This window comes from Marmota flaviventris, chromosome 3 (assembly GCF_047511675.1).
Source record: "Marmota flaviventris isolate mMarFla1 chromosome 3, mMarFla1.hap1, whole genome shotgun sequence".
NCBI lineage: Eukaryota > Metazoa > Chordata > Mammalia > Rodentia > Sciuridae > Marmota > Marmota flaviventris.
Genome location: NC_092500.1, coordinates 46,548,047 through 46,570,212, shown reverse-complemented (window position 1 = coordinate 46,570,212; position 22,166 = coordinate 46,548,047). Strand labels below are relative to the sequence as shown.

General features: G+C 35.8%; 1 protein-coding gene across 1 annotated transcript; it reads right to left on the bottom strand.

Annotated features, from left to right (window-relative positions):
- Positions 1 to 551: 551 nt before the first annotated feature.
- On the bottom strand, positions 552 to 18,170 carry Tspan8 (tetraspanin 8). Its single transcript, XM_027927311.1, has 8 exons — positions 18,084 to 18,170; positions 17,170 to 17,232; positions 12,835 to 12,972; positions 11,059 to 11,133; positions 10,853 to 10,960; positions 8,519 to 8,650; positions 4,945 to 5,028; positions 552 to 605 (listed from the first exon to the last, which is right to left on the bottom strand). The coding sequence occupies exons 1-8, from the start codon at positions 18,168 to 18,170 to the stop codon at positions 552 to 554; spliced, it is 741 nt and encodes a 246-aa protein (XP_027783112.1).
- Positions 18,171 to 22,166: the final 3,996 nt, after the last annotated feature.

Genomic DNA, 22,166 nt, shown 5'->3' with positions numbered 1-22,166 from the left:
AGAAAGATTCCAGAGATTCAAGGGTTGGGAGGGGAGCTCTCAGTTCTTGTCCCCACAATGTAGGCAGCAAAAGAGAGGCACTATTAGCAGTCAGTGACACATAGCGGAAAAGTGGTAGCAACTCAGCCAGAACACTCTCAATCATTTTAACTCCCAACTTAGTTCAATTTTGTCACTAATGCCTGCTACAGATCACAGAGTCTTGTTTCTATGGCCCCCGTCACTTGGAAATGAAGGTTATTCCACTGGGTGACTCCAGATGAACATTATAAGCATAGAGCCACCTGAACACCATGATCAGACACCCAAAAAAGCACCAACTAATGTAATTTTTATTTTGAGTAAAAATACAAATTAATATCATTTATCTTATGACCCTAAAATCTTAAATATATTCAATAAGTATGGAAGATATCTTTAGTTAAAGGAGGCATTTTAGTAAGACAGCTGCTCTGGACATATACAACACTCATATATTTAAAGTCACAAAGCCAAAGTAAAATTGCAAAAGGGTTTGAACTGATGGTAGCTTATCATATCCATGAACAAATTCATCTTTTTTCAATCTGGCAAAACAGGATCATAGAAAACACCATACCAAGTACCTAGAGAATAAAAGAAAAGATTAATGTGAAATTTTAAGGCAAAATTCTAGAGACATTATTAAATAAACAGAAAGAACATTATATTTGAAAAAATTCTGTCTTACTGAATCTCTGGGGAAATTAGACTCCAATGGGACAGGAGACTACTAAGAAAGTTCTGAGGTTTTGTTCCTGTCTTAAATAGGAGTTTTTACTATTCAGTCTTCAACAGCCCTATTTAGTTGTGCAGTAGTAACTACCACCAAAGGACCCCTTCCCCTTTCTCCAACATTCATGTCTTTCTGTAAAGCATTTTCCCTGTAACTTTGGGACCTGAGGCCTAAATATACCTATTGCTTACATAAAAAAAAAAAAAAAAAAAAAAAGCTATGGTCATCTGGTTTAGATTATCTGCATAAAAATCAAGAAGTCTAGAATTTCTCTCGCCATAGTTTTAGGCATTGCCTAGAAGAAGAAAAATGAAGAAACTTAAAAAAAAGATTTCTAAAATATGGGGAGAATCACTTAATTCAGGAATTTCCTTTGAAGTGCCAAAGCACAGCTGAAAATATGGGGCATAATTTCTATCTCATTATCTCTCCCAAGAATAAGGGACCCCAAAACTTGCTCTAAATTGGCTTTGCTGTTGGTGACTTGCATGTGGTGGCTTTGATGTAGAAATGACAGAAAGGACCTATGTGCATTGCAAATCGCAAATTTTCTCCCTACCAGTTCCCTTTGAAGGGTAGCAGAGAGGGCAAGGTGCCCTTATGCTGAGTCATCTCAAACACTCCTACTGTGTGACTTTTTGCTAACTAATACCTTAGTGGAAATGTAATTCAAAGGAGAACGGCTGCCTGGTATTTCTTCCTTCTTAGAAAGAAAACAGACATAAATTCTCTGAAGTAATGATTTTCAATGAGAATGTCATAAAATTCAGGACTAAATTCTTTTACCTGATCCGAAACTTTTAAGTCTGGAGGACAAGGATGTTTCTTGCATCTCACTGTCTCTGTAAAGAACTTTTATGATCTTTCCAAACAAATAGCAAACAAAAGAGATCCATCATTTTATACTGTATGCTCAGACTCATGACAAACTTCCCAAGTGGTATGCACAGGTTCCCATGTTCTGAAGCAGGCTAACCACTGTGATAAAATCATCATTTTTCTTTTAACCACTCTCTTCTTAGGACCTCCTGTTAGGATAACTTTCAATGTGATGACTGACAGTTTCAATGGCTTTTTATTTTTTTAAATGAAAGTGAAGAAAAAAGTGTTAATCTTTTTTTCTGGGCTTATAAATTGCTGTTATCATTTTTAAGGAGAGAGATAATCTGGTTATTTAAATCTAATGAGAAATTTTTTAAAAAAATGTTCAGGGATAATTTTTTTAATACAATAAAGCATTCTGTATAGATTCCTAGCATCCAATCTGAGAAGAACTCCTACTAGGGTATATTGTCTTAACAAAGTCTTTTATAATCCATGACCCACCCCATTAAATTCTATGCAGAAGTCTAAATGTGAGAAGGTTTTGGCTGTTTGTCCCCATATTTCCCCATGGAAATGGTCTGAATTTATTTTCTGCAGGGAGATAATCGCTTTGTTTCATTTAAAAGATTTAGTAGAAGAAAATTTCTATGTATTTTTGTGTCTTTTTAAATTTGAATTTGAAAAACAGAGAAGCAGGGGGCAGTGCACCTAAGTGATAGGCAATTAGCCCTAATGACTAAGAACATAGGACATTTTAGGATACATGTTTTTTTACAGACTGGATAACAAAAGGCTATTTTTAAAGCTTCTTTTTTAATAAAATGGAGAAAGTATATAAAATGAGTTTTGTTTTCTTTAAAACAAAAGAGGGAAGGCAGGCTTTAGATTGAGAAACTATACAAAATGACAATAGCAGCAAAAGAGTTGCAAAACATTCTTTGAATCAAACATTTGCCATATTTATAGATAGTCTGGAAATCATACTTAATTTAACTGATCTAACTAAAAATGAATAAATAGTCATATTTTGGGACAGCACCATATATAAACTCTGTTATGGTTTGGATGTGAGGTGTTTCCCAAAAGCTCATGTGTCAGAAAAATGCAATAAAATTCCTAGAAGAAATGATTGGGTTGTGAAAACCTTAACCCAATCAGTGAATTAATCCCAATGAGAATAACTGAGTGGTAACTGGAAAAGGTGGGCATTGGGGGTGTGGCCTTGGGGTATATTTGTATCTGACTAGTGGAATCTCTCTCTCTCTCTCTCTCTGTTTTCTGATCATCATGTGAGCTGCTTCTCTCTGCCATACCCTCTCCATGATGTTCATCCTCACCCTGAGCCTGGAGGAATGGAGTCTGCTGTCTATGGACTGAGACTTCTGAAACTGTGAGCCCCTAAATAAACTTTTCCTCCCATACAGTTGTTCTGTTTGGGTCCTTTTAGTCACAGCAGCAAAAAAGCTGACTAAAACAAACTCTATACCTATAAATTACTGTATTGAAGGTTTTTATTAAGGTATTTTCCTGTACAGAAAAACCCATGAAATATCTAAACATGTAACAAGTACATGGATTACACCAATTTCATAAAATATTGAAATGCTCTCTTCCTCTTGTAATTTTATTTTTCCACTAGATGCATCTAAAGTCTTGGCAATGCTTTGGATATGGGAGACATCAATCTTCACAATCGACTATGTCCATATTTTATTTATTCTATTTTTGGCTTTGCTTTCAAGAATCTTCTTAAAAGCATCTGTGACCTGTAGCCAGTCTTAGTCAATTGTCTGAAGTTGGGTCTAACATGAAATTTAATAATAGGGCCAATATTCAATATTCAATATTCAATACCTTATAATAAGCCTGTACTCCCAATCATTCATTCATGTATTTATTCATTTACCTACTTTTGGTGCTAGTATTGAACTCAGGGCCTGGCACATGTTAGGCATATGCTCTACCACCAAGCAACATCCCAGTCTCCAATCATGCATTTAATTCTATTCTATTAAGATATATGTGCATGTTGCTGCTTGTTTATACAAGTGTATCAATGTGTCTTCACTCACCTCTATAGACATTAGCTTTTATTTCTAAATTAACATAAACCCAGAATATAGAGCAAGGAAACCAAAGGCAGAATCACAAGAAATAGACCTAATGCATATTGCCACTTGACTTTGATAACACATCAGACACAAATAAAGAGGATGCCTCACTTTTAGATCTACTCATTTGCTTTGTAAGAAAGTAATAGTCAACAGTCCAATTTGCTGCTAATAATACCTACCCTTTGTCTAATAGTTGGCTGAGAAATTCTACCTATAACCTAAACGACCATGTAAGACACTAAATCGTTTTAATCTCAACTAAAATTCCTATCCGACAGTGATGTGGCATGGGAAAGAGGTGGAGAGTATCACAAAGTCTAAAGGGATGCTGCAGGATATTTCTTAAGCGTGAAGCAAATAGCACTTGGTGGAGCTCAGACCTCAGAGGCATTCACCAGGAGATACCTTACATTGCTTAAATTCTTGCTAATGCTCTGAAATAGGACTGTGTGTGAATTTGACTCACTTGATATCTAAATTACCTAAGATCTGGATAATTCCAAAAATGCTTCTCCAGAAACAGTTTAATTTCATCCTGTTGGCAAAGATTTTTAGGACATGAAAAAGCATTCCTTGGGTTCTAAAAGTCCATGCCAAGAAAATCCATCAAGATAAGTCTTCTACACAGAATATTTTTTTCAACATCAATAATTAAATTGCTGAGAGTAATACCTAGGCCCCAGTCAGAGCTTCCTTGAAAACTTCTCCAAGTGAATTTATAGTACTGAGGCTAAGAAAAATCAGAGGCAATTTCCCCTGGTCTTTAGAACTTACTGGTTTCCCTAGAATAGAATAACAGGAGAACAGCTCTCCACACTTGATTTCAGTTTTTATTTTGTTTCAAAATCATGATGAGAAATCAGAAGTTATAAAGGTTAGTTCTTTGTTTTATCCTGGTGGTTTTTCCTTCTCACTTCAGGAAATTTTAACCCTTATGCTGTTTTTCAAACGGGAAAGGTTATCTAAGACCAAGAATCCCATAAAAATTAATTCTACTTTTTCCTCAATAGAGAGATCATTCAGAAATAGCAGCCTTGGCCCTGCTCTAATCCACCCCCATCAGACTCAAGGCTGATTTAGGGAGATGCTGGCCCTTGGGCACTTGGTACCCCATGCTTTCCTAAAGCATCTGGGTTTTTTATTTTATTTTATTTTATTTTATTTTTAGTTTGGCTTGCCATAAATATCTGTTGGAAGAACTAATGGACAAGCAATAGATTGGAGAGTAAATCATGCAAGATTATACTGTACCTCGACAGCTGCCAATCCGAATGATAGTCCAATAACTATATCAAGGTGGTTTGAAACCGAGGCTCTTATAACTGGTTCACATGTCTGTTCAAAAAAAAAAAGTTACCTTTTGTTAAAATGTAGACCTTAATTAATAATTATTTATTTAAGATTTTTATTCATTTGGTCAACTTTTTATATTGCTCCCAAGGATCACACTCAACTTAAAGCAACTTGATTATTGTTTCCCTCCCTGCTAACCCCCTTGCTTTGGAAGGTTACAACTCCTGTGATTTGTTCATCTACTAAAAAGCATCTGAGTAGCAAAATTCTGCTCAATTTTGTAATTACTGAATCAAGGATCTTTTATTATAAATAACAACTTTTTATACTAATATATTCCTAAATTATAAAGAATTTGAGGAGCAAACTTTGCTTCAACTTTTGAGTTGCTGAACCTAAGGGTCAATAATTATAAACCATGTGTGTTTTTTTTTTCACAAATATCTCCCCAAATTATAATTTTTAAAACTTAAACATGATAAATAATGAATTTTATCCTAACTTCAGATATTTTAGAGATTTTTGTTGTTGTTGTTGTTGTTGTTACCAGAGATATTGAACTCAGGAATATTAAACTCACTGAGCCACAACTCCAGCCCTATTTTGTATTTTATTTAGAGACAGGGTTCTCACTGAGTTGCTTAGTGCCTCATTTTTGCTAAGGCTGGCTTTAAACTGGCGATTCTCCTTCCTCTGCCTCCTGAATCACTGGGATTACAGTTGTATGCCACCACACCTGGCTATTTTAGGTTTTTAATCAGCAGCAGAGAGGTACTTGGGTGAAGTTGTAGCTAATCATGTTTTTTAAAACAAAAAATTTAAAATCCTTTGATATCTCCTAGAAGGTAAAAATTATGTCTGCCATTATGCTATTATGTTAGATAAGACATTTAGAAAGTGATCTCTCTGCTATATTTTTAAAAATATTTTTTAGTTGTCAATGGACCTTTATTTTATCTATTGATATGTGGTGCTGAGAATCGAACCCAGTGCCTCACACATGCTAAGCAAGCGCTCTGCCACTAAGCCCCTGCCCCAGCCCTCTGCTGTATTTTTGATGCTTATTCAAACTAACATGCAATTCTAATTTCAAATAATTTCAGACCACATTTAAAAATTTCAACAATTATAAACCATAAGGATAATTTTTAAAATGGAAAAATACTACACAGTGTAGTAGAGGTATTGCCTGTATTGTCATAAAATGTATCATCCCTATGATAGTCATATGCGTACAAAAGGCTCATAAAATATTACTGCTTATAAAATAAAAGTTCTCCAATGGGCTTTTATCTTTTTCCTTCATCCTGAATTTAGTGGGTTTCTCTATGCACATCCAATCCAAAGCAGTAGGCATTTGAGGAGATTATCATGTCATTTAGGGTTAACTGAGAGATTAATGATAGTATCTACTGAGTCACACTTATTATAATTGAGGGTTTTTCTTTCCCTTTTCCCCAAGATAAGGAAGCTATCTTGGCAAACAGGAAGGAAAAAAGAATTATGAATCATGGACATTCCAGATTTCATATTTTTCCAGACTTCTTACAAATGACACGCGACAGATGCAAGTATTTTATGAATTTCTGACCTTCCTTTTGGGAACCTGGGGCAGCTATCAACCTACATTCAGATGAATGTTGTGTGAATTTACAGGGACTATCTTTCTTTTTTCTCCTGATAATACTTTTCAAAAATAGGCTTTTCAAAACCCTGAGGCAAAATATCTTTGAGTTTAATATTTAATAGGAGACAGTAATCTGCAATTGAATTTAGTCATTTCCTCATTATCCTAAGTGGAAACTACATTCATTTGCACTATATTTATTTCCTACTCTTTGAAGATATTGTGCCTCTAAAATTAGGTAGGGAATAAAGGACAGAATAAAGGAAGAACAAAAAATACGAAATTTGTAAGCAATATTACTTTGATGATGAAAAGACATAGTAATATGGTAGTCTGGCAAATAATTTCTCCCCCATCAGTTACTTTGAAATATTAGTACTGGCAATTCTTCAGAACAGTCTCTATTATTCTAATAAGATCAGTGACACAGATCAGTAGTAGAAGGAGAAAATTTTTCTGAGATACTTCATTTCCTTGAATATATTAATCTCAGGAGCTATCACTAAGCCCAAACAATACCAGACTGAAAATAATTTTCAGATATTATAGACATTAACTCATTGTGAATCATAATAATTATATATCTCTCTCCCCAAATGATTATAACTTGCTAGAGGATCCTGAAGCATTTCTGATTTTAGCAAGGGTCTATTTGACATATAATAGGCAGTGAAGAATAACAGCAAATAAATGAAACACTAATATCAACGTTACTTTTTTATGCATTCCTTCCAAACAGAGGGACAGTTTATGAAAAGCCCTTTGGTGAGGGACAGATGTCACATCCTTTTGTGAAACATATTCTGAACTTCAAATGTTAACTTAGTTTGGGTCCATAATACCCAAATTTTCCTCTATCCCCACAATACCAACAGTCCCTCAAATGGAAATTGCCTGATTACATTTCTCTCTTCCTAATTTGAGCATCCATGTGTATAACATTGTACCCTGTTCAAGCATAGATTTCAACTGGCTGGCAGAAAGGCTAGCACATAGGTAGTCTGTAAATATTTGATGAATTGATTCAGAAAAGAAATATGACAAATACATATTAATAGCCACAAGTCACATAGATATGGCATCTAAAACACATTTTTTTAAAAAATCGTCTTTTAAGTTAACTTTAAATATCCGAAGCAACTCCTCAATTGCAATAGGTAAATTTGTAGGTACATTAAACATTCAGAACCTAAACCCTTAAATGTCACATCCTTTCTTTACACATGTACAATTTCTTGAGAAAAGAAACCTTTGATTTGGGAGGGTGGGGGGAGGCCTGATTTTACAAGCTGAAGTGAAAATATTTATTTCTGGAACTTAGTCTACAATAGGGGGAAAAAAGAGAATAATGATTAAGGTCACCAAAGACAGGCCAAAATAAACTTTTATGTTAGTTTGTACTTTGCTTTCACGTGTAAAATGTTACTTTGACCTACTAAAGTTGGGTTTAAATAATACCAAACCCATAGAAGAAATTAATGAAATACTTTAATTTTTTAAATATATGTTTCTTTCTATGTTTTTTTCTTTTTTTTTTTTTCTTTTGTACTAGAGATTGAACCCAGGGACAGAGCACATTCCCAGCCATTTTTAAATTTTTGTTTTTAATTTTGAGACAGGGTCTCACTAAGTTACATAGAGCCTCACTAAATAGTTGAAGTTGGCCTTGAACTTGTGATCCTCCTGTCTCAGTGTCCCAAGCCACTGGGATTACAGGCATGCACTATTGAGTCCAGCTCTGCTCTTATTTTTCAGTAAGTATTTCCTTTTTATTTGAGTAATTCCTGAGATTTTCATATCATGATTTCCATTGTACTTGCTGCGTTTCAAATTTTTGTAGAGATTTTCATTGGGAAAATAAAATAACAGAACCACTTATTGTGATAAGTTTGATTTAGTTCCCACCTGTTTATAAACATATCTTCCTGTATAAGTTATACAAGAATCTGATGGACTTGAACATTTACATGACTCATAAGCTTCTTCAAAATTACGTCCCCAATCAGCAGCTCCACTGATCAAACCACAGCATTTAAACTGTTCAATGAAAAGTAGAATAAAAACAGTCATTGAGAGATTAAAAACATTTTTAATACATTGAATTATATTCTTCTGAATATCATTATGAACATGTTTCTTATGCTAAAATATAAAGTAAGTCAACTCGCCCAGTTCTCTGAATATAGAAGCAGAAATAAAGGAATCTTTCATTTTGGTCTTAATAGTTATTAATTAAGTAATAACAGGAAAATTTGAGCTAAGATGCAAAAGTCTAAGGAACTTAGAAAACTGATTTTTAAAAAGTAAAGACTTCCCTTCTAGTTTTTTTTTTTTTTTTCTAGACAGAAAAGAGAGCAGAGTTAGGTCTAGGTATCCTAGATTTTTAGCAAAGAAGTTTCCAAGTTTTCACAAGAGAGTTAAGGTCTCATTAAAGAACTGTTGCTCAAAAGAGATAAGAAGTGTTAAAATTATGATTTTTATCCCATGATTTCTGATCACTTTTGATAGGAGGAAAAGGACGAGAGGTATTTCAAAGACCAATGAGCATGCTCCAGGGGCCCTCGCTGAGATGAACTTGCATAGGCGTCTTTTAAATATTTGAGGGAAGTACAAATGCAAGCTGGAGCTCTTAGAATAATGTCAGTAAGCTTCAGGCCCAACATAGACAGACACATGACAAAACACCAAAGACAAGGCAGCATCAAGTTTGGCCAAGTTTGAGGAAGAAAAAAAGGGAAGTGATAAGCCCAATCACTCAGGGCATATGGCACATAATATTACTAAATGAAAAAGATAAAAGACATTATCCTTCATCTTGCTCCTAACTGATCTATTAGGGAGAAGAATCTTCATGCAGAAATGGCAAGGAAAAAAAATTGACTAAAGAAACTAGAACCTTCACTGTCTGATCTTCCAGACTTTGAGGCATTGAAATGGCCAGATTATTGAAAGCACTCTCATTTAATGGGTAGGTGATCATGTTACCCATGTTATTTAAACCTCTCTATGTCATAGATTCTTCATTTGAAAATTCAGATAAGAACAATTCCTAATAAAAACATCTAATTCATAAATTGTAGAAAATCCATATGAAGATATGAAGTGGTGTTAGCTCAGTGCCTGGCTTATAGAATGCTCTTAATAATATGGATTAGCTGCTATAATTTTATTTTTGTCATCTGTTGATGTGTCTGTTATGCTTTCACCTAAATGTGATCTGTTCAACATTGTTATCAAAGATTTGGATAAAGACATAGAAAGCATTTCTTCAATACTATGGTTGATATAGAGATGGGAGTGATGATTAACATGCTGGAAGACTGAATCAATTTCAAATTTGATTCAAAAAATGGATTTAAACTAACAAATTCAACTGAGGCAAATATAAAGCCTTGTAATTTGGCCCAAAGACTGAATTGTACAAACACATGACTCAGATGATGTTCCTATGACAAAGAGCTAGCAATTTCAGGTGGTTCTAAGGTCAAAATTAGCAAAGAGGATACTCTTGGGCAGGGGGGTGGGGCACACTTTCCTGTTCCCATGGTAGACATGACTAATTGCTTATGCTTTCTGATCTCATAATCTTGAATAGCATTAATTGATATGGACACTACATGTCTCACCATGTGATCTCTTCTGTATATGCTCCTACCAGTGTAGCAACCAACTTTTATGAAGCCCTCACCAGAGATGAGCAGATGAGGTTGCCATACTTTTGAACCTTCAGAACCATGAGCTAAATACATCTTCTTTTATACAGTATTCAGCCTCAAGTATTTTGTTATAGCAACACAAAACATTCTAAAACACCATCTCCTGGGGTTGTTGTATTGTTTGCTACTAAATATAATATCTGATACAAAGTAAATATCAGTGAAAATGTTAGCTATGATCATTTTATGGAGGAAGAGAGAGTGAGAAATATCCCAGATATGCTACTGTTTAAAAGAATTACGGTTTTTACCCAATCAAGGGTCATAAACTGTCATAATCTGCCATAAACCTATCTTCCTAATCTGTGTCCTAAACTACTTCAAAACTTCATAAGAATCTGGGAAAAAAATAAATACAAATATGCTTGAATTTTTCTTTTTGCAAGGTGACAAGAATGATCAGCTAAAATCTGCAAAAAAAAAAAAAAAAGGTATTCAATCCTTAAGAAATACACCTTAAAAAGTGAAACCAACATTGAATAACTATGCCCAGCTGCCCAGATGACATATGAATTCTAATTACCTCTTTTTGGAATGTAACCATGGTTTTCTGAAATTTTCTTCCTTCTTCATTTGTTTGACTCAAGAGCTGTGCACTTTCGCGGAGAGTTGCCTTCAGAGCACGCTCAGTCTGAAAATTGAGAAGTACTGTTAGATTATTCGCATCAGAGATAGTGTTTCAAATTTTTAGACTTTTCCAAAATTATCAAATATTCTCTGTGTACACACCTCAGGTTTGAATTTCGCTGCTAGGATACCTGCTGTCAACTGCATGAGCAGGATCAGAAACAAACCTATGAAAAACTGGAGAGAAGAAAAGAAAAAAGTAATATCTGTTTCCTTCAGTGTATCTAGTAACATCTAGGACATTTCAGCATGACACACTCTTGACAACTTGGATCAGATAGCAGTTGAAATATTAGCCACAATCTTTATTTCCTCCACCCTTTGTATCAAGCTCCCAATTTGGGGTCCATTACTACTCAGGAACATTTGCTTCAAAGACTGATCAAAGAAAGTGGTTCAAACAAAACTACTTTATAGGACAATTGGTATCCGCATGATATTAAAGGAAGGAAAATTTGAAAACATAAGTGAATTTGTTAGACTATTATTTCTCCTTTGCTTTCTTCATCAATTACAAACACATGCAGAGCTGGCTTCAGAACAGTATTGCCACCACCATCACAATTACATGGCATCTTGTTTTATATGTAGATTCCTGAAATCTGCCTTAGATCTGCTGAATCATAATTTTGAAGGATACAGGCTCCCAGATTAATGTTTTGTTTTTTCTCAAACAAGCTTCTCAAGTAATTAAAGTCCCCAAATTGCAAATAAGGCCTTATTAGTTAAAACAACACTGAGATGCTCTTAGAGTTCTATTAAACTCTGTCTCTGTTTCCCCTCACAATAAACAGTTAAAAGTATGGTTTCAAGGACTGACACCATACTTATTTTATTAGAAAAATAAGTTTTAAGTTCTCTTTGATAAATGCTTATATCAGATTTATATATGATAAACAATTGATTTCTTTAAACATTTTTACCATACTCATCCATTATTTTCTACTATATATGTTTAAAGTGAATGCGTAGCCAGGCATAGGGGCACATGCCTATAATCACAGTAACTTGGGAGTCTGATACAGGAGGATGGCAAGTTTGAGGTCAGCCTCAGTAATTTATCAAGACCCTGTCTTAAAATACAAAAGAATATAAAAAGTTGGGGAGGTAGCTCAGTGATAAAGCATCCTAGTAGTTCAATCCCCAGTATTCCCCCCCCACACACACACACAGACAAGTGAATGCCTATCAGTTATCACAACCCATTCTATCCTCCTGGAAATTTTCTAAGTGACAAAGTTGATTCTCTCCCTTAAGATTTTTGTAGCTTGGCATGTGGGCATTTTAATAAGATTTGGCCATAATTCACACTCAGAGTCATTTCCTATCATTGACTGAAAATAGCCTCTGCCACTCTCCCGCCACACCCAAAGCCTTTCAGTTGCCCAAACCTGTCAGCTCTGGACTGCCAGGCTGTCTTCCTGGAAACGTCATCACCCTGTCACCATACCATCACCTCTGCCTCTGGCTTGAAAACTCCCTCTTATATCCTTGCCCTTCCGACCATTCCCACACTACAGCTCTTTGTTTACTGACTACTCTTCCCCAATGGGTTTTAATTATCCTTAGATCTCATATGTCATTTAGCACACTTTCTGGCACATACAGCTATGCAGTCGTGTTGCATGAATAAACAAAGTGAACGAATGAATGGATGGATGATTAAAATATACCCCCTCTCAGAATGTCCTCTAATCTAAACCAGGCTAAGCCAAATCTAAACCACGCTAAGCCAAATCTAAACCACATTAGTGTCTACAATCAAACCTCAAAACAGAAGTTAAAGTTGCATCAATCTTGGCAAGTCTTTTTTGACAGAGAATGGGGACAGGAGATCATCCTCAAGAATCTGAGAGTTGGAATGTCTGGAGAACTCACCAAAAGAAGCATACAGCGATTCTCTTTTAGAGCACCATAACATCCCAGGAAACTCATAACTACAGTGATGGCACCTACAGCAATCAACATATTCACAGAAGAATGGGAGTGAGCCCCATTGTCCCCAGAACTAATAGCCTGGAAATTAAAAACAAAGAGAGAGAGAGAGAGAAATTAATGACAGAAACTCTTTTCCTCGATGTTCATGTTCATTCAATAAATATCTATTGAGTACCAACTATGTACAAGACCCATTTGGGGGCCCTTGAAACATTTCCATAATCTAAACAAACAAAACTCAACCCTTATACATTTCGTGAAGCTACCACTTTTCTGAATAATGTTTCCAACCTTATCTTTTTCTAATAATGTTAAAAGTTGGGTGGAAGAAATGTAATGGTTTTTAAAAACTGTTTTTCAAAGCTTAGAAGACCAGCTACTTTTCACTCTTTTTTGATTCACATATTTTGCATTTTATACATAAACTAGCATGTGTTTAGGGGAATTTAATTATTTTAATTCAAAAAGCCCATGTTCTTCAAATCACTGATATACACAATGATAGGAATGAATCTCAGACTCATTGTGTTGAGTGGGGGGGGTCCTTTATTAAGAGTAAATACTGTTTTGGTTCCATACATACAAAGTTCAAAAACAAGCAAATCCATGGTGATGAAAATCAGAACCTTGTATTCCTTTGAGCAAAGAAGGAAGGGGACATAAGGGACTTTTTCAGGTTAATAAAAATGCTTTGCATCTTGATTTAAAAAAAAAGTCCAGTACTTGATATTCCATTATCAATTCTATCTTCTCTTTCCTAGAAGGCATATTCTAGAAACTCTATTTTACCTACTACTGTTAAGTATTCAGATGAGAGGCAAACATCCTAGGGCCTTTCATGGTAGGTGGGCTACATATCTGCCATAACTCAGTTCACCTGGCAGGCAGCACAGCACCCTCTTCTTCACCACTCTCATTACTCCTAGCCTCAGTCTACCAATGTCCTCCAGGTATATGTCCAGTAGCCCATCACAATTAGAGTGACAGCTTACACCAGATGTTAACATTTTTTAGGCGGGTAGCCCATCTGTTTCCTATAATGACCACCACGGCTGCTGTCTGCTAGATGGTCTCTAGGAAGGGCACTAGTCCCTCCACCCACTCAAAGACTCTGCCTCCCAGAATCTGCCATGCAGCCCAGAGGTCACCTCCCTTAACAGTCAGTACAAAAATAACTGTTGCCACTACTAATAATTCTTTTGTTTTAAAGACTTAATTTTTAAGCCTAGAGAAAACCTTTATTCAACAATGAATAGGAAGAAATGTGTAGAAATGATAAAAGTATTAAAATGAAGCTCTATATTCCCATCAGAGGCCTAGGAAATAACTAGGTTTGCAACCCTAGGATGGTCAACTAACTCATTGGGCCCAGTTTTCCATTTATAAAAGGGAAGTGGGTCAGGTCTGTGATTTCCAAAGACTCTTTTGTCTCCAAAAGTCTATGCTTACAAATAATGTTTCAATTTACATATTTTGAAAGTTTGGTTATGTCCTAAAGATTTCTGTTTGCTTTGGGGGTTTTCTGTTTGATTGTTATGATTTGGAGCTAGGAAAATCATTTTTGTTAATTAAACAGGCATGACATCTGGGTCAAAATAGATGGGACAAAAAAGCAGCCTTAAGGAAGAAAAACATAAGTAGCTATATATGAATTCACTATCAAATATTGCTCTTCAGAACACTGCAGCCAGTACAGGCAAACCTAAGGCACACGGAAGGATGGAGACTCTCTAGCTGGGTTATTAGAACTTAGGATACATAGCCCAGAGTTAGAAAGAATAGGCCAAATACCTAACACCTGTACTGGAACTTCTGGGGACAGACCATGCAGAGTGAACCACAGCCAGTTGAGAAAAAAAAAAAAAACCGCTGTGTTGACTGCCTGTCAGTCACTATTCCAAGTCCAGCCCAATAAGTGGCTATTGTTATAAAGAATGAAGTAGAAACCCCAGTTGAGATGCTTGCTCCCACAGAGACAGACACAGCAGCTTTTTAAAAGCTGCAGTGCCTTGGGTGAGCACTGAGTCTATGTGTATCTTAAGACAAGGGGAGGCTTTCTACAGGAAATGGGATGGCTGGGCCTGAAAGAGGAGCATTTGGGTGTCATCTTTAGAGAAGAAGGGATCTGCTGGAAAAAGATGGCTACCAGCACGCTTTGCCTCGTGGTGCAAAATTTATCCTGAGGAAACCAGGTCCCTCTGAGACACTTGAGCAGAAAGAGATGCCACCTCCCTGACAATCTTGGTTTTTTTTTTTGTTTTAAGCCCATGTTTTCTCTTCTAAAATGGCTGCCTCTGTTTTTCCAGTAATAAATCAAATCTTCTCTCAGTCCCGATTCTTTGTCACTGCCTTCAGATTAATGTGAATCAAAACAATTTCCCATGTCAGGCGGGTTAATGTTGTTCTGGCCAATTGAGACTTTTGTTCAGGGTAAGAGGCCGACAGCATAAGAGTCAAAATGTAACTAAAGATGCTGTCGAGCCCCATTAGTACATTCTCCTCCCCAGATGTGGAGTCACACCCTCTCAAGGACAACAGTTCTCCTTTAACACGTTCAATGTGTGCAGTTCCTTTACAGACTAAACACCACGTTTGTTTACCAGAAACAGTTGGGAGAAAGAGACTGTCAACCAGAAACATGAAAATGAAATAAAATAAAATGCAGACTGCACACACATCTTTAAAGGACCAAAAGCACCCTCAAATGGCTGTTAGTCTCTGTGCCCAATTGTGAGCTCCAAAGTCAAACCGATTCTGCACACTTTCCAGTATTCTCCTTGGACCCAAACATCAGAGACCCAGGCCATTAGGCAGTCAGAGTTGCATTTATCTGAATAAGTAATAAATGAAAATGATAAATTTGGGAGTTACCGACTACTTGCCACAACCACCCCACCACCCAGTTTCTTCACGGAGGCGAAGCCCAGAATGAGGAAGCAGCTAATTGCCACAATGATTCCCTAGGTTCTCAGGGTAGAAAGAAAATTACAAAAAAAAAAAAGAGGAAAAAAAAGAGAAAGAAGAAATACTAAATAAATTTTCAGAAAACCCAACCACTCAACCACTTTAGGAAAGGAAGCAAAACAGATGTTAATTTGCTTTTTTTTCCACCAGGCTGTGTCCAAAGGCATTTAGCTGCACCACATAATAAATTCTAATAGAAAATGCATTGTCTTAATTACTGGCTTCATATTATCTTTGTAGCTATCAAATAGACATCAAATTGCCTCGTAAGAGGAAGACTTTTGAAAAGACATTGCAATCGTGAATAGTGACAGTAGCGTAAAAACCAAGAAGAACAAGTCAACTGCTTTACATCGGGTAAGAATAATAAATTAAGGAAAGGATTGCTCCTGACAGGAGGGAGGAAGGAAAAGAAAACTGGGAACAGGGGACCCAGGAGATAGTGCCAGGGTAGCATTGTAAGTATTATATTGGGGGAACTGACAAAACAATCTTCCCACACTCTCACCTCCACCCTCCTCCTTCCACACTATGAGTCTATGATATGAAGCAGAAATAGCACATGTGGAGTCCAAAGGCTGGAGCCAGAATCAACCCTCAGAACTAACCTTCCTTCAAACCTGTGGAAATGTTAGTAAGAGCTTTGCCCAAGGGATAGAAAGGCTTGCAGTGATGGGAAGTGGTCATGTTGATCCTGCATAAATAGCAAGAAGCTGGGCATGTGCAGCCACCTGCAGAGTCGCACTAGCATGATCAGCCCCCTGTTATAAGGGGTGGCCCTCGATGCTAGCTGTGACAGATCTGCTACCTTTACAACACTGATGTACATTCTTCTCCAAGAGTACTTCTCATGTTCTTTCCTTTGGGGCCAGTCACCTGGGAATCAGCTAAATATTGTCAATACCTGGTGCCATATAAATTGTTCTTCTGGGTGGGGAGGAGGAGCAGTGGTCTACATCCCCAAGCTGTGTCAAGCCAACCATAAACAAATACTGAAGGAGTCAAATTTCCACGTTGGCCCCTTTCTACCTCCACTTCCACTGAACTCTTCCTAATTGTGGGATAACACCTCTTCCACTCTCCAGAAGGTTATTCTATGCATAGTGATTACTTTCTTTGTTCCATGCACAGTGCCAGGAACATAGTAAGTAATTTTGATTGAATTATAAAATCAAATTATCAGTACAATTACATGAGGCAATTAAGAAAAACCTACAGAAATATTTACTATTATTAATATTGCCATTGCTTTCATTATTATACGAGAAATTATTTGGGGGCAAGATTACATTGTATTTATTTTTATATTACCCCTTGTCCATCTTTGCTTGCTCGGATCCATATTGCTATTGACAGGATCAAGATACCACATAGCTGCAGGAAAAAACAAAGAGTGTTACAATTAAGATAAAATGAAACACTATTTCCAAACACCCTATCCATCTGGTTGCAATAGTTTGTCATTAATTGTACATTACAGCCTGACAGACACAACTGTCATACTAAGGCATATTCATATAGATAATTGCTAAAGTATTATAATACACAAGTTTGACAAGAGTAACTCTGCTTCCCATTCCTAGTCCACTCATAGATCTATAGCCAAGAAGTCATCTCTACTAAGAAGGGAAAAACTATTTTTCATGATTTAATTCTAATCATACATTTTTTGCTTAGATAATTGCACAAAAAAGATAAGTCACAACAGTTTAAACATAAAAGATCCTTAGAGTGCCTGTGGGTTTATTCCTGGAAAGCTATCTTAGAAAAAGATGGGAATAACTAATTACCAAATATTCATTCAAAATGTAAGAGGGAGGTTGAAGTTGGAATCAAAAGGAAACAGTAGAATATTTAACAAAATGCCCAGTTAAGCAACAAAGATGTATATCAACCAATACTTTTTGAACCTCAATAAACTCTTTAAAAATACGCATTTTTAGGTAGTAAAGCTTAGCCAGAGAAAAGGAACAATGGAGAACAGTACTTAAAGTCTTAAATTCCTTTAATGACTTTACCAGATTATTTAATTTGGAGCAAAGCCAACACATAAAATGGAAAACACATTTTATTTTAGTGTTAAGGAAAACCCTTGTCTTTCAGAGTTTAAGAAATAAAGATATATATTGTGGATTCAAAAAAATCAAAGATTTATTATTAGATAGATATGTTGAGAGCAGCTCTGGTAACATACCAGACTTGGAGGACTTTCTAGACTTTCTTACCTTTCCGTGCTTTGACAAAGGAACGTCTGAGTTCTCCAAAACCCACTGACCTTGGAGCGTCCTTGTTTTCATGTATGGGTGAGCCATATGCCTGGAACCTCCAGCAGCACTGTTAATGGTTTCTTATTAAGTTTGCAATGGAAATAAGGTCAAGGGCCTTGTTACCAAGTAGGGAGGTTCAATGAGCAGCTGAATGTAATCTGTGCTCCCTAAATGACCTCAAAAATTATCCACGTCCAAAATCTTCATTTTGGTTAAAGAAACTGAAATCCTGAGAGATAACAGGCATGTGGTAAAACTTCAAGGCAACTCATAACCAATCTACCCCTACTGCATGTTTCAACTTCTATAAAATAATTGAAATTATTCTAATGAGATTGAAAGGTAAAGCTCTTTATCACCTACCAATGCAATTATTTTACACCCTAAAATACAAACTATCCAAAAACAAAAATAGCTTTGGAACTTAAAAAATCTCCCTTACTTCCCCCATGCCCCACCTCCTTCCACAAAATTCTAATTTCATTTGTTAATGGAAATAAGTGCTCTTGTTAGCAGTTATTTGCTAATAAAGCTGTGCGAATTTGTGTTAAATGATAATGAGACCCTCTGAGATTTTCAGTAATTTTATACCACTGGATTTTTTGTTGTTGTTGTTGTTTGATTTGCTAACTGATATTTGCTTTTTCTTTTACAAATAGACTTATATTGATTGATTGTCTTGATAGTCTCTCTAGCTTTTAGCTTTGATTAAAATTAATATTAATTATCCTAGTAGCTAATTGTGATCACCGTGCTTACTGGTATTTACTAAACTGTCATATAGAAAACTTTAAGAATGCTTACAGAATAAGAGTGTGACGTTTTTTGAAATACCAGCTCTCTTTGTGTTACTGTTTACTTCACTTTAGCAAAGTTGTTAGAAAGTAAATCACATATATAAATTTTATTAAATCAACCAAATGTGCCAATTAAGTGGTAACATTTAGTCTTCTCAGCCACTGAACTTTGTCAGTAACATCAGCATGGAAAAGGAGTATCAAATGATTTCAGAAGTCAAGAACATTTTGCCCAAATTCAATCTTCACAATTAGACAAAATTCTTTCAGAGATTTTGAAATTGAATAAACTCTCATCTCTCTCTCTCTCTCTCTTTCAAACTTTATTTTTTTAAAAAAAGATATCATTCTCATCTTATTTGGAGAAATTCACATGTAAAGATCACAGTCTATTACCACAAAATTATTTATAAATGCTTTGACTGACTTTAAAAGTAAATTTATTTTCTATCAAAAATGATCATTCCAGAGTTATGATTAATACTAAATTATTTCATCTCCTCTCTTTGAGCATCAATCATAATGGTTCTTTGAGCCCTTTCCCTAGTATGGCCTTCAGGGTTTGTCCCCTGATCTTTTTATACTGATTTAAACAACAAAAACTATGAATTAAGAAAAAAGTATCTACTCCCTAGAAGATGGAGTAGTAAATGCTATATTTGTCCTTGGGTTAAGCTCCAGTAATTGTTACTAAATTGTTATTTTTTTCTATGGTATCTTTTCTCTTTCAAAACTATTTCCTAAATTTGCACTCCATAATAAAAATACTGCTATTTAGAAAAGTGACTTGTTTCTTTTCAGCCACTGGGCTGTTACACCTTTTGTCATCATCCCAGTTCAACCAAGGCTAAATGTATAATGTCAGGCAATCACTGTTTTTACAAAGGTCACACATTTCAGCCATTTTTAAGTCTTTGTCTTGGGGCATCTTCAACTGATAGAATAAAATATAATTGTGTCTGATTATTTTTAAGGTACCCCTATCTTAGAGTTATATTTACTTTGCTTCCAGATTTTTAAATATTCTGAGCACATTCAATTTAGGGGCCCAGGCAAAGCACACACACACAATGATAGACAATGAAATGCTGGTTCCCAGATTCACTCCAAAACTCAGCTCAAAATGGATCAAGGACTTAGGTATACAACCAGAAACCCTGCATCTAAGAAAAAGGAGGACCTAATCTCCATCAGGTAGGATTAAGGCCTCAACTTCCTTAATAAGACTCCTGTGGCACAAGAATTAAAATCAAGAATCAATAAATGGGATGGATTCAAACTAAAAAGTTTCTTCTCAGCAAAAACAATCTGTGAGGTAAGCCTACATCTTGGGAGCAAATCTGTAAGCCTACATCTTGAGAGCAAATCTTTACTCCTCACACATCAGATAGAGTACTAATGTCTAGGGTATACATAGAACTCAAAAAGCTAAACACCAAAAAAACAAATAACCCAATCAATAAATGGGCCAAGAACATGATGAGATACTTCTCAGAAAAGGATATGCAATCAATCAACAAATACATGAAAAAATGTTCATCATCACTAGCAATTAGAGAAATGTAAATCAAAACCACTCTAAGATTTCATCTCACTCCTGTCAGAATGGCAGCTATTATGGATAGAAACAACAATAAAAGTGTTGGCGAGGATATGGGGAAAAAGGTACACTCATACACTGCTGGTGGGACTGCAAATTGGTGCAGCCAATATGGAAAGCAGTATGGAGATTTCTTGGAAAATTGGGAATGGAATCACCATTTGACCCAGCTGTCCCTCTCCTCAGTCTACACCCAAGGAACTTGAAAACAGCATACTACAGGAACACAGCCACCTCAATGTTTATAGTAGCACAATTCACAATAGCTAAACCATGGAACCAACCTAGATGCCCTTCAATAGATGAATGGATAAAAATAAATGTGGCAAATATACACAATGGAATATTACTCAGCAATAAAAGAGAATAAAATCATGGCATTTGCAGGTAAATGGATGGCATTGGAGAAAATAATGCTAAGTGAAGTTAGCCAATCCCAAAAAACCAAATACCAGATGTTTTCTTTGATATAAGGAGGCTGATTCATAGTGGGATAGGGAGCAGAAGCATGGGAGGTACAGACGAACTCTAAATAAGGCAGAGGGGTTGAAGGGGAAGGGAGAGAGCAGGGATAATTAATGATGGTGGAATGTGATGATCATTACTATCCAAAGTACAGGTATGAAGACACGAATTGGTGTGAATATACTATGTATACAACCAGAGATATGAAAAATTGTGCTCTATACATGTAATAAGAATTATAATGCATTCTGGAAAAAAACAAATAAATAAAATAAAGTTATTGTGTCCATCTTAAAAAAAAAAAAAGAATCTTTTGCTGTCTCCAAGGCTCCTCATGCTTTGGCTTCTTTCAGTTGCTAATACCTTTGCCTGTACAGCTTGGCTCCTTCTTCTCATCTTGCCTCTCTTACCTCATCCTATTTCCCCTCATTAAGAACTGTCCACTCAGTCCCCAGTCATATTTTACTGTGTCTTCAAGCAAAAAGCCCCATATTCCATATTTACTCCAAACCCTAAGAAAGTTTAAAGATCTACCATACTCCAAGGCCTGAACTTTCTGAGAAAAGCAAAATAAGTTTGGGCATTTCATCCATTTTTAATATAAGACTCAGAGAAATAGGTTTTGTACCTATAACTTCTCTATCATCTATAGCACCTCAAACTCTCTAATTTGCAGCAAACTTTAGAATGAATGGTTAGGAATGATTTTTGCATTTACATATTTCTCTTCAATTAGTATTTCTAACAAACAGAAATTCCTGCATTTCTATATGGCATATTTCAAGTTCTCTCCCAAAAGAAACCAGTATGATTAGTTTAAATGACCATATGCATATCTTAGAGATATTTCAACATCTGGCCCTACTTTGCAAAAAATTAATTTTGAAAGTTACATCAGAAAAGAATGCATTTGAAAACATAAGGTCATCGGCATCTACAAGAAAACCACATCAGTGGGACCGTTAAAATTTTTAACTTAAGTAAACATTAGGAATGTGACAAATTGCTAATTTCCGATGAAGGAACATAAAATTCCAACCATGAACTCTGGGTTGAGGGTAGATGGAGGAGTAGAGACAAGAACATTCCCTAACCTCAAACCACCCCTCCTACTGCCTAGATTTTGATTTAAAATACTGGTGTCACGTGTTGGCTAAGAAATAACCAATGATCTTTAAA